Source organism: Mauremys reevesii, linkage group 4 (assembly GCF_016161935.1).
Source record: "Mauremys reevesii isolate NIE-2019 linkage group 4, ASM1616193v1, whole genome shotgun sequence".
Classification (NCBI taxonomy): Eukaryota; Metazoa; Chordata; order Testudines; family Geoemydidae; genus Mauremys; species Mauremys reevesii.
The window spans coordinates 22343043-22357022 of record NC_052626.1 but is presented as its reverse complement, the minus strand read 5'-3'; the positions used below and the strand labels follow the sequence as shown (position 1 = coordinate 22357022).

The window sequence follows — 13980 nt, the reverse complement described above, 5'->3', positions numbered from 1 at the left end:
TAACAGTACTAATAGATCATTTGATTTAAGATAAAAATTGTAATTGTCAGGATCTCTGCAAACTAGTGCTCTATGTTAGTTTAGGTTCTGTAAAGTTTAATTTGGCAGGTCTTTTTTTTATTCAGCAAAGGTACTGTATGTTCCTATTTTATATTTCTAAAAGAGAAATACTTACACTTTTCATTGTATTGTGAAAGCATACCATAGGAAAACGTGGTCTTTTTAAATATTGGGTTTTGTCTTTACAAATACAAACTTGCTCCTACAACCAAAACCAGTACATATTTCTGTTATATCAATAAGAAAATGTTTGATAGTGTCTCTAATACAATTTATATTAAATATTTAGCAGAATAGAGATTGAGCATTGGCAATTTAGAATTTTATTCTTCCACCTTTAAAACTCAGATTCATACATGTTCCTGGTATAATTTTGCTCCTTTTACTTTAATTGTATATTTAAATATTGTATTTCTGCCAGAACCAAAGTAATTGGAGACTCAGTTTTTATTTTTCCATCATACTTCAGTTCTGGGAGCATAATTAATTTAATTCTTGATGCATTAAAATAAATTATACGGAAGCTAGTCTAAAATTAAAAGTCTTGTCAATTAAATGCTCTGATTTACTATCCAGTTATCATTGCTAACAATGATTATATTTTAACAATTTGCATTTTATTAGTACCCAACATATAGTGACACCAGTTTGCTGAACAGTCCTGTTGCAATGGAAACAGATGGGCCTTTAATTGAAGATTTACAGATGCTGAAAAAGACAGTGAAAGAGGAGGCGTGTCAGGTAAAACCATATGAAAAAATTAAACTTGTTCTCTACAATCTTAATTTACAAATCTGTAAATAGTAACCAGTCAAACTAAAGAGAACAGTTATCTTTTCTAAAAACAGCAGTACCCATTAACCCTAGAAATCATCTACAGTAGTATTTTCATAACATTTTAACCATGGTATCCTACACTAATCAATGTTGTCAACGATGCTATTTTAAAACAAAAAATACAATAGTAGCCAGAAATAAAAATTCTAACTGTAATGCCTGCTTTCTACTGTATGTTTTGTGATTTCTTTTACAAAAACATTTGGGTAATGGTAGCTGCTTTTATGCTTCTCTACTGCCCCCTTTTAAGTACAGGATGTGGGGGGTTGCAGGCAAAGTTGCCAGGCAAGTGGAGATGGTCAGTATGTTCCAGAAGACACTTCTCCATCTGACAAAGCTTCTATGGCTTACCGAAGGGGAGGCCTGATCTGATTAATCTTACCACGCCTGCCAACTTGGACTATTGTTATAGACCATTAACATGTCTGAGAAGAGTTGGAGTGTGGCATAGAGGCAGTTGAGTTGATGGGCTGCCAAGTGCTTTTCTGAGAACCAGGATAGCAGTCAGATCAATAGGACTAGTGAGCCATGGAGAGAAGATAAAGAAGGCTGGGGAGTGAATCTGGGTGACAGAGACAGGGAGGTGTTGTAAAGCAGAAGAAAGGTATTCATTAGTTAGTGTCAGAACAGCTTTCTTAAAAAGAGACAACAGAATTTTTTGTTTTAGTAAAATATAAAAGTTTATCACTGGGAGATACTAACCCGACAAGGAAACTATAGAAGTGAAAATGTGAAAAGTATCAGAGGGGTAGCCGTGTTAGTCTGGATCTGTAAAAGCAGCAAAGAGTCTTGTGGCACCTTATAGACTAACAGACGTTTTGGAGCATGAGCTTTCGTGGGTGAATACCCACTTTGTCGGATGCGACAAAGTGGGTATTCACCCACGAAAGCTCATGCTCCAAAACGTCTGTTAGTCTATAAGGTGCCACAAGACTCTTTGCTGCTTTTGTGAAAAGTAATCACTGATATGGAATGATTCGTTGAATTATTTAATTTTCATTCCTTATGTGTAAAGGCAAGTAAGGCAAAAAAAGGATTCAAACTGTTAACGTGAAGCATTTTCTTTTCTTGCTCCGAACTCTGGTGATATAGAATACATTTTTTATTGTATAGAATACTTTTCCTGTTGTTATGCATACTTCCACCTTTTCATGTTCTCTGTATGTATAAATATCTCCTGTCTGTGTGTTCCATTCTATGCATCCGAAGAAGTGAGCTGTAGCTCACGAAAGCTCATGCTACAATAAATTTGTTAGTCTTTAAGGTGCCACAAGTACTCAAATACATTTTTGGTTATTTATTCAAAACCTAGGATGACTTTCATTTGGGTGTTTTGTTTTTTTGTTTTTTCCTGTTATGCAGAGAGAGAAAACCAGACCTCCCCGCTTTCAGAACTAAATGCAAACTCACTTTTTTTCTCCATTTATACACATACACTCTTTCTAATACACCCCGTCGTTCTAACACACACAAAATCCTGTAAACTAATGGAGCTATTTCTCCTGCAAGATAGGAAGGAAGGCAAATTTGTATCTCTGTTTAAATATTTGGGACAAACTCCTACTATGGTGATGTATGTACTTGGTAACAATTTATATGGTACATATTTGTGCAATAGAATAACTGTTACTACCCGTAATGATTTTAAAATAGTTGCCTTCTCATTGGAGTTTAGAACAGACTGGGATGGTCTTGGGGTTACACCTCTGGACTGGGACTCAGAAGATCTCATGATGGAAGGCAACCTAGTTGGGAATTATTTTCTGACTGACATAGAGGAGGAGTATCATTCTTCACATTTGGAAGTTCAAGACAGGCTGTGATAGTAGAGTATTTGATCTATTGTAATATAGAGAGATGTGTATGAGGCAACTGAGAGATCTGTTCAGTGACTTTCTTATGGGATGTGAAGGTGACAAAAGTCTTAAGACATGTAGACAGGCTTCTAGGGAGTGCTGGGGAGCAGTCTGTGGTTAGGGTACATATTAGTACCAGTAACCTAGGAAGGTCTTGGAAGCTAAATTTAGATTGCTAAGAAGAAAGCTTTAGGTCCAGAGCTTCTGTGATAGCTTTCTCTGAAATGATTCCATTTCCATGCGTGAAGCCAGGGGAACTTCAGTGTCTCAATATATGGATTACTCCTGGGGGGATTCTGTTGGACTGCGTGCCCGCAGAAAACAGGTGCTCTTCTTCCCTCCCTCTTCTCCGCCCCTCCCCCGGCTCAGATATCCTGCTTGGAAGCAAAGGGAAGCCCTGGGGTGGGTGGGTTTGAGACCATGTACAGTTTTGGGAGGGAGGTGAGGCATGGGGTAGGCATGTGGGGTTACGTGCCACTGCCCCCTCCCCCCCCCCATTTCTGCAAATGCAGATCTACCCAGCTCGGAGGCTGCCTCAGGTGCCACTGACTCTGCAACTGAATGCAGCCTCCTGAGTCCTAGTGCCAGTTGTGCTCCCCTTTTGTGTGCTGGGAGCCTTCCTATTTTCTGTGGAACAGTGAGTGCCCACGGTGGAAGAGGCAGTGGGGAAGGAAGGGAGTGGAATAGGGCAGGGGGTGCGGAATGTGGGAATGAGGGGAGAGGGATGGAGAAGAAAAGGGGGTGGGGAATTGCGATGGAAAGCAAGAGCCCAGCCTTATGGCATCCCCTCGGCAGCAGCTGGTGGGGCTCCCCTGTTAAGCAGGCGCATTGAACCCTCATCCTGAAAAGCCCTACCCCCCACACCTGGACCCCTCCAAGTCCGCCACCCCACTGAGCCCCAACCAGCTGCACTGAGCCCCACCCCCTCAGCACCCAGACCCTCCCACTGAACTCCCACACCCATACCCCTCTGCTGAGCCCAACCACCATCACCTGGATCCCCTGCAGAATCCCATTGCCCCTGCACCTGGAACCCCCCCAACGAGCCCCTCTGCATTCAGATCTTCCACTGAGCTACCCACACCCAGATTGCCCCACACAGAAATCTCTCACCCCACACCTGGATCCTGCTGGGCTGAGCCTGCCCAGCCACACCTGGTGCGCCTGGCACAGAGGAGCAGGGCCCTGGAGTGTTTCTGGGGCAGGCCCAGCCCTTGCACTGTGTCAAGTGCACCCTCACTGCCGAGTCCCTGTACTGGGGGAGGTGGCTTCAGGGTGATCTCCCACCTCAGTGCAGCCAATGGTCTGTGCTCCCCACTGCCATGCTGGAGCCACATTTATTTACTGACAAATAAAATTTGCAGAATTTTAAAATATTGTGCGCAGAATTTTTGTTTTGGGGTGCGGCGGTCCCTCAGGAGTAATGGATAAAACAAGGATTTAAAGAGGAGAATTTCAGGCACTGGGGCAGGTTGAGTGCCTATTACGAAAAAGGCCAGGAGAGTGGAGGGAGATGGTCTCCAACTTAACTAAAGTAAAACCAGGCCTCTGGCACACAAAATGAATAAAGTTTGGGAGAATTGTTTAAACTAGGAGCTGAGGGAAAGCTGACAGGTGACACGGAGCACTGCAGTCTAACAGAGATCTGTTAGGAATATCAGTAATACAAATGTATCTCTGTATGTAGCAAAGGTTAGGGCAGAGAGAACAACCAACCTAGAGCAGGGACAGGTTGAGATCACAGAGGTAAATTCTGTTAAATCAACAAGGGGTCAGTCAGACTAAGGATTTTAATAAAAAAATAAGCATATGATCAATAATTACTATAAATGCCTATATACAACTGCAAGAAGCTTTAAAGCAAAATACAATAAATAGAATGCCTGGAAGTAGAAAAAGGGCCTTAACATAAAATGCTTCCCTGAAACATGGTGGAATGACAGAAAATTAATAGGAAACTGTCATACCTGATTTTAAACTATAGAAGAAATATAAATCAGGTTAAAGAGGTGGGGGAAGTAGCACTAGAGCCAAAAGAGTCCACAGAATCTGGGGCCAGATTTGGTTTTGAGGGAACTGCATTGTAGTATTTATATAGATACAAATCCCAAATCTTAAGAATACAAATATTTTAGTAGGGTTATATTGCCAACCTCCAGATCAGAAAAAGGAATATAGTATGTAGAATGTGATGAGATCAGCAGCAACAAAGTCTAATAAAGGGTAATAATTGGGGGAGTTCAAGTACTCATCTATAAACTGGTGGGTCCCTTTGGGCTAGTAACTGTACAGATACATGGTATGAGATGGTCCTTGGCTTGAAGAGATTACAGTCTAAATAAACTTTAAACAAACAGCAAGTTCTAGAGCTCAGAAGAGGAGAAGCGATACTCAACTTAGTCCTAAGTAATTCATAGGAGTTGGTTCAAAAGTAAGCATATGCATAAAACATTAAGTAGTAGTGTTCAAAATATATCATTGTTTTAGTATTCGTATTACTGTAGTGCCTAGTAGCCCTAATCTTAGACCAAGAGGCCACTGTGTTAGATGCTGTACAAAAACAATCAAAGGACAGTCCCTACCCCCAAAGAGCAGTATAATTAAGTGTAGAGTCCTTGGGAAACAAAAAATAGTGGGAGAGAAACTGTAACCCCAAAGACTTAAAACCCATACTGCCAACGTAGCATGGGGACATTTAACTTTAGAAAGCGGGGGGGGGGGGGGATAAAAGTAGTGAAAAGGTCCCTAACCTCAAAAAAGAAATTAATCGTTAGATTTGGTATGAAGGCTACTTAAAGATACAGTAACAGTCTCAGGGTGCATCCATATTCCTAAAGAGAGAGGAGCAGGATGGCAAGAAGTAAACCAGCATGGCTAAGGTTCATGAGGTTATTTGAGCTAACTAGGTGTCCTTCAAAAAGCAGAACTCAGCCCCTACTGAAGCCAATAGAAAGGAGTGTGAACTATGGCAGGAAATGTGTGAGAAGGAAATTAGGACAGTATTATATCAAAAGCAGAAAGCCTGCAAGAGAATCACTGGGTCTGCTGGCTGACCAGCAGGTAAAGGAAGCAATTAAGGATAAAGATGTTTCAGAGAAACTAAACAATTTCTTTGCATCAGTCTTCACCACAGTGGATGTTTTTCATTAATAAAGATGAGATACAATCAACGACTGAGATTTCAAAAGAAGAGGTACTGAAACAAATTTATAAATTATAAAGCAAGTCACTGGGACAAGATGGTATAGGTCCAGGAGTTCAGAAGAAACTTTTAAGAATGAAGTACTGCTTACAGTATTATATAGTCTCATTAAAACCACATACCATACCAGAGGATTAGGGGGCAGCAAATATGCTTGTTTAAAAAAGGTGATGAGTGACCCAGAGAATTTATAGTCCAGTAAGCCTTTCTTCTATATCTGATAAATTGGTTGAAATAATTAAAAACCAAATTACAAAACATCTTAAATTATCATGATTAGATCTATTATTATTTTATTTACTATTTGTATTATTGTAGTGCCTAGGAAGCCTAGTCATGGACCAGGACCCCATTGTTCTAAGTGCTGTACAAACACAGAAGAAAACCACAATCCCTGACCCAAAGAGTTTTACAATCTTAAGTATAAAACAAGAGACAGCCGATAGAAGTGGACATGGGAGTACAAGGAAACAAGGAGTCCCCATTGCTCAGTATGACAAGCAGCGGTATCAGCACACCAGCAACTTAACTGTTGTCAAGCTTTTCCTGGGCATCATGGCAAAGGAGAGCTGTTGAAGGAAAACAAAATGGCTTTGCAGATGTTCACAGGGAGCTCTTCACAAGCATGAGGGGCAGCATGGGAGAAAGCATGAAGGTGCTTATTTAAAGATTTAATAAGTGAGCAATGAAGGCTGGCATCATGGACCAACTGGAAGTAGACGTTGACCTGTCAATAATGAATGCAAGATGGTAGTTAGGATGGGGATAAGCCATGAAAAGACTTGAAAGTGAAAACAAATAGCTTATGTTTGATGTGATAGAGATGGGGGAGATAGTGTAGAGATGCAAAGAAAGAAAAGTTATATTTGCAGCAGTATTCTGAATGGATATAAGTAGGGCAAGGTTGCATTTGTCAAGACCAGAGAAAAGAACGTTGCCATAATCGAGAGATGAGGAGAGCTTGGAAGACCGTTTTAGCTGTGTGGATGGATAGGAAAGGCCATGTCTTAGAGATGTTCTGCAGAAAGAATCTGCCAGATTTAGACGTAGCTTGGATATGAAAACCTAAAGAGAGGTCCAAGTCAAAGGTGATGCCTAGGTTATGGGCTTGAGTGACAGACAGAATGATAGTGATGTCCGCAGTGGTCAAGAAAAGAGGAAGGAGTGTGGGTTTGTGGGTCGAAGAAGTAAAGGAGAAGAGTAAGGGAGGGAATAAGTGAATGCAAAGAAAATCAGGAGATATGGGTTCATTTAGTCAAATGGAAGAGTTAGAGAGGGAAGAGCAGATGAGAAAATCTGTGTCAGGGAAAGGGGGAAGAGAAAGCAAGATAAGGGAGGGGGAAAGGTCACATTGTATTTTGTCAATTTTCACTTAGAATAAATTGGTGAGATCCAGCCTATGAGGAGAGAGAGGTGGAGGTAGGAGAAATGGGAATGTTTGAGGAGTGAGTCAAAGGTGGTAAAAAGGTGGCTGAGATTACAGGCATGGGTTTCAGTTAATTTGGAGAAGTAGTTTTTTAGCTAGGAAGGTGGTAGAACTAAATGAGAAGAAAAATTTATAGTGGAGAAAGTCAGCCTAGTCACAAGATTTCCACCAGAAAGACTCCACAGCATGATAGCAGAAGAGGAGGAAGTGGATGTTGGGCTGGAGAGTTGGGTTCTGCAAATGAAATCATGGTTGTCTAATCTATTAGAATTCTTTGAACAGGCCAGTACAGTAGTCGATGAACAAGACCCAGTTAATGTAATTTATTTTGGCTTTGACAAAGTACCTAGCAAGAAAGTATTGAAAAAACTAAGTAGTTTGGGAGGCAAACTACTGTCATGGATCAGAAACTCTGAGACAAAAAAAATAGAGTAGGAATAAATGGTCAATTTTCATCATGACAAAAGTTAACAGCAAACTGCCTGAGGCTCTGGGCTACGTCTGGTGGTGGTCATTAGATTTGTTAATTTGGGGGAAAGGGGTGAGCAGTGACTGTGAGGTGGCAAAATTTGCAGGTGGCAGTCGTTTGACTTAAATAAGACTGGGGCCTGGTCTACACTACGCGTTTAAACCGATTTAAGCAGCGTTAAACCGATTTAACACTGCACCCGTCCACACAATGAGGCCCTTTATATCGATATAAAGGGCTCTTTAAACTGGTTTCTGTACTCCTCTCCGACGAGAGGAGTAGCGCTGAAATCGGTATTACCATATCCGATTAGGGTTAGTGTGGCCGCAAATCGACGGTATTGGCCTCCGGGCAGTATCCCACAGTGCACCATTGTGACTGCTCTGGAAAGCAATCTGAACTCAGATGCACTGGCCAGGTAGACAGGAAAAGCCCCGCAAACTTTTGAATTTCATTTCCTGTTTGCCCAGCGTGGAGCTCTGATCAGCACGGGTGGTGATGCAGTCCCAAATCCAAAAAGAGCTCCAGCATGGACCGTACGGGAGATACTGGATCTGATCGCTGTATGGGGAGGCAAATCTGTTCTATCACAGCTCCGTTACAGAAGACAAAATGCCAAAGCATTTGAAAAAATCTCCAGAGGCCACAGCAGGGACTCAGCACAGTGCTGCGTGACAAGCGTAACGGAAAGCCAAAGAATCAAATGGACGCTCATGGAGGGAGGGAGGGGGTACTGAGGACTCCAGCTATCTCACAGTCCCCACAGTCTCCGAAAAGCATTTGCATTCTTGGCTGAGCTCCCAATGCCTGTAGGGTCTAACACATTGTCCGGGGTGGTTCAGGGTATAGCTCGTCAATTCACCCCCCTCCCCCCCGTGAAAGAAAAGGGAAGAAAATAGTTTCTTGACTTTTTTCAATGTCACCCTGTGTCTACTGAATGCTTCTGGTAGACGCGATGCTGCGGCAGTGAACAACAGCATCCTCTCCCCTCCCCTCCCCGGTGGCAGATGGTACAATATGACTGCTATCCATCGTTATCATCAGCCCGTGAGTGCTCCTGGCTGGCCTCAAGTGAGGTCGGCCGGGGGTGCCTGGGTAAAAACAGGAATGATTTCCGGTCATTCCCAGTAAATAGTACAGAACGGCTGGTAACCGTCTTCATCATAGCAACTGGGGGCTGAGCTCCATCAGCCCCCCCCCCCCCCTTCATGTCTAAAGAAAAGATTCTGTACTGCCTGGACTATCATAGCAGCTGGAGGCTGCCGCTCCCTCATTTTATCTCACTAACAACTCAGTGTTTCTTATTCCTGCATTCTTTATTACTTCATCACACAAATGGGGGGACACTGCCACGGTAGCCCAGGAGGGTTGGCGGAGGAGGGAAGCAACGGGTGGGGTTGTTGCCGGGGCACCCCCTAGAATGGCACGCAGCTCATCATTTCTGCGGGATCTCTGGGGCTCTGACACGGAGCAGCTATGTTCTCTGGTTCTCTACTACACTTGCCCCATATTCTAGGCTGGACTGACTCTATTTTTAGACAAAACATAGGAAGGGAATGACCCAGGGGTCATTCCCATTTTTGCCTACGCGCCCCCGGCCGACCTCAGCGAGGCCAGCTAGGAGCACCCATGATAGCAGCAGACGGTACAGAACGACTGATAACCGTCATCTCATCGCCAATTTACAATGGCATGGCAGACGGTACAGAACAACTGATAACCGTCTCTGCTATCTTGCAAAGGCAAATGAATGGTGCTCTGTAGCAGTGCAGTACCGTGTCTGTCAGCAGCATCTAGTATACATATGGTGACAGTGACAAAAGGCAAAATGGGCTCCATGATTGCCATGCTATGGCGTCTGTCACGGCAATCCAGGGAAAAAGGGCACAAAATGATTGTATGCCGTTGCTTTCCCGGAGAAAGGATTGAGTGACATTTACCCAGAATCACCCACGACACTGTTTTTGCATTGGGATCGCAACCCAGAATTCCAATGGGCAGAGGAGACTGCAGGAACTATGGGATAGCTACGGGATAGCTACCCACAGTGCAACGCTCCGGAAATCGACACTAGCCTCGGTACATGGATGCACACCGCCGAATTAATGTGCTTAGTGTGGCCGTGTGCACTCGATTTTATACAATCTGTTTTACAAAACCGGTTTATGTAAAATCGGAATAATCCCGTAGTGTAGACATACCCTGGGAGAAACTTCAGCACAGACTTAACTTAGGTGAATGAGCCACACAGTGGCAGATGTAATTCAACGTTGACAAATGTAAAATGCAGATAGGATTTTATCTATTCTCACACCTTACTAGATTCTGGTTAGCTGTAATAACTCAACAAAAATACAGCATTTTTGAATGAGGACCTCTGTTCAATATTCCACAGTGGTCAAAAAAGCAAACAAAATATTAGGGTGCATAAGGAATGGGATAGAGAATATCTTATAATGCTGTTCTATAAATAAATATAAATAAGCTATTCCCTTACCTGAAATACTGTATTCAGTTCTGCCACCCATTCTTTAAAAGGACGTGTCTAGCAAAGGTTCAGAAATGTGCGATGAAAATGATTAGAGGCATGGAAAAACTTTCATGAAGAAAGATTGGGACTGTTTACCTTAGGGAGAAGACATAACAAATGGTATGGAGAAGATAGATCAGCAACTGCATCATATAGAAGCAAAGACAATAATTTGTGGGAATAATAGTTTACTAATAAAGCTGAAAATGTTTTAGATGGACTTGTTATAAAGCAATATTTGATCTTCTCTTTTTACTTAACAAAATAGTCTCGGCTGAAGAAAATATGTGGATAGTTGGGGTAGGAAGGAAATATGGCAAACATTTTCAACACAAATTTTAATCCTCTTCCTAAAGTAAATGTACACAGGAGCACGAGCAAAGATTCTTGAATATTAGTTTGTATTTGGCAAATAACTTTTGTGGCCAACTGTTTTGCATTTTGATTTCAGGCACAGAGAGATCAGAAAAAGGATCGTCCTCTTATGCGACGCAAGTCAGAACTGCCTCAGGATATCTACACCATGAAAGCCTTGGAATCCCATTGCAGAGCTGATGAGCTAATATCACATGATGGGCATTAGACTATTACAGTGAAATATTATTTTGGAGGAAAACTTTTTTCTGGACTCAGTTCTACAGTAGAGAACTTACTTTTTTGTGCCATACCAATCAGTTACACAAAAGTCAAAGCTTTCTTCAACCCAGTTCTGTAGGCAATAACTTAATACAGTATGCAGCTCAAGATTAGTAGTTCAAACAATGGTAAATTACTTGATTCCATATGCAGAACCATGGGTTGACTAGTATTAGGTGGCCACATTTTTCTGATGGTGTTGTCAAAGTACCAGTTGGTAACATGCATAGTTTTATAGTAGTACTTGAGAATAACATTCTGTAAGTTATTTCCACCAAAATTGAAGTCATTTGAATGACTGATAGTTGGTACTATGATAACACTGTTTTCAAAAGCAAAATTCTTTCAGATTTAAGTATTACATGTTTTTCTAAGACTTCTCAACTTTGAAATTGTTTCCACATTACTATTGTCTTGTAATATACCAGCAGTTTTGAAAATAGACAGTTCTTTACTTTCCTACTATAAAAAACAGCTTACAAAATGGTAACTTCATGACAATCCTCAATCATGGTTGCTTTCTAAGAGTTCTGTAAATTGTTTCTTTACTTAGGATAAAGACATATATATACCATGTCCTAGTACTTTACATGTATTTAAAGCCATATTTTCCAGTCTTTAGTATGTAATACAGCACCAGTATTCCAAAAGTCAACTGGTAGAAGAATTTGTTTCCTAAAATGAAAATTTATCTACCTTGACTGGGAATAAATTGAATATAAAAATATTTATATTTTGATTTTCATTCCTTGTTTTCAGTTTAGTAAAACACTGTTTCTCCCTTATCTGAGCTTTTAATACTCAGCATTTTTTCTTGGGCTCTAAGAGTTCAATATTCTGTGGCAGATACCATGATGTCATTTAAGTTGCATTAGTCTTCTCAGACAAACATTGTTGCCTTTCAGTGAAACACAACACCAATAGCTTGTATTATAAAGTAAAAACAGGTAAAAGATGTGAGTTTAAGAGCTGATAAATCAACAGTGACCGTAGTTTTAAGTGAATATATTTTTGTGTGTTGTAAAAGCACATATATTACAAATACACCTCACAGGTAAAATGAAAATGCATCTGAGTTGCTGATGATCTTCAAATGCTGCTATATATTCCACAAGATTACTTGCATGTAATGAGCTTTTTGTTGTAGATGGAAAAGCACGGGAGGAAAATCTCTTTAAACATATAGTGCTTTGTCTTCAATATTTGATTTCTCTCAGGGTGGCCAGTATTTTGACTTACTTATCCTGCTTAAGAGCTGTTTGAGATGTGTTCTGCTATTCTAAATGGGTGACTAGTTTCTTTTGTCTCTGGCAGTAACATAATATAACTTTAATGTTTAATGTCTTGATGCATAAAAAGATAAAAATGTGGCTTCTTTAAAAATAGTTTGTTTTATTTTTAAAAAAAAAGAGGTCTCCTGCATCCATAAAAATATTGTGCAAAGCAGACATTCATAGTAACATTGTGCAGATGTAGTGCCTGCTGTCTGCTGGTTGCATTGAAAATACAATTTCCAATATTATTACATTGTCTATTGGAAAAAAGGTCATTTTAGTGGGTGGGAATTATTGCTGAAAAAAAAAAAACTAAATTGAAAGACCACCTAAAGCTTCAAGTGGAAAAGTCCACTGTGTGTGAAAAACACTTCCTGTTAAACTTGAAAGAGAATATGCTTTACCATTATGATAAACTATATAAAAACAGTTTAAAGATGCCTTCTCCTTTTGAGGGAAAAAGGGTGCTTTTTTAATTGTATAAAGCAATGTCTATGTATTTTGATATACCATTGTTTGAACTTCCATCTTTAGCTGGTAAATTATCAAATAATTTGATTTTGGGTGTTCAATATGTTTGTGCAAGAGGTTTCTGGAAAGAAGTACTCTTATTTTACCCTAGGAAAAAAACTTGTATGTCAATGTTTGATTGTGTAATGCTCAACGTATAAGAACATCTTTTACTGTCTAGATTTTATTTCTGTTCTTTACTGAAGATAAACATTCACCAAAAAAAAAGGGCGGGGGGGGACCATTTCTTTTTTTTAATTAAAGTTTGTCAGAAATTCACATTTGAGGTTTGGGGCCATAGAACATTTGCCTAGACAGTATTCCAAAAATTATCAGCACTGATTGTTTGGCTTGTTTGTTACCATCATTTATATATTTTGTATAGTCATGTACTAAACTTCTCTAAAACTACTACATCCAAAATAAAAAATAAAAATAAAGTAGAATTTTGGTGGCTGTTCTTCTTCATAAAGTTCTGTGTTTGACACCTTTCCATGTTCTCAAAAATTGCATCTGTACATGAGGAATGTCAAAAGTAATATTACAAGTGTCTTTTTAGTGTGGCTTTAGTATGGCTTTATTTTAATATTGTACATACATTGTACTTTGTTTTATGGTAATAGGTAATAAAAATGTAGACTTCATATTTTGTACAGAATGGTCCTATGTACAGAATAAAAAGTTCCTAGAAACAGCAAAAATAGGTAAGTGGCACAATTATTTTTCATTAGACAATATCTGTAACTTTGTTTTAGTAAAATGTTAATTTCAAATGTACCTACATATTTTTTAACATTTTGTAATTCAGATTTTGTTCTGACCTTGTTTATGAAGAACAACCTTCATACACCTGCCATTTATTATGCTCTTTTATCTAATTTTAAAATTCTAAAAATGGTGTATTATATGGACTAAATAAAGAACATGTGAATTTTACTTGCTGATCATGAAACTAAATTTAGCACAGAACCTTCTGGTGAGTGTGCAGATTACCACTGGTTTAAAAATCATCCACAACTTTGAGACAATAGCACATAAGTTAAAGAATAAAATTGCAGTTCAGTGTTGGTGCCTTTGTGAAAGTTACAAGTAAATTTATGGTGAGTCTTAGAAATAAATCAGCATCAGGTTCTGGTTATTCTCTACCATAAATAACCTTAACTTTTAGTGCAAGGTATCA

At 39.9% G+C, this 13980-nt stretch overlaps 1 protein-coding gene across 2 annotated transcripts in view; it reads left to right on the top strand.

Moving 5' to 3' along the window:
• Window positions 1–13736, top strand: part of PPP2R5C (protein phosphatase 2 regulatory subunit B'gamma) — a 170789-nt gene extending 157053 nt beyond the window's left edge. For both annotated transcript variants that reach the window (XM_039534849.1, XM_039534850.1), the window contains 2 exons: window positions 685–801; window positions 10832–13736. In XM_039534849.1, coding sequence (XP_039390783.1) covers window positions 685–801; window positions 10832–10963 — 249 coding nt within the window. In that variant the 3' untranslated portion in view covers window positions 10964–13736. The remainder of the gene's footprint in view (window positions 1–684; window positions 802–10831) is intronic.
• The last annotated feature ends 244 nt before the right edge of the window (window positions 13737–13980 follow it).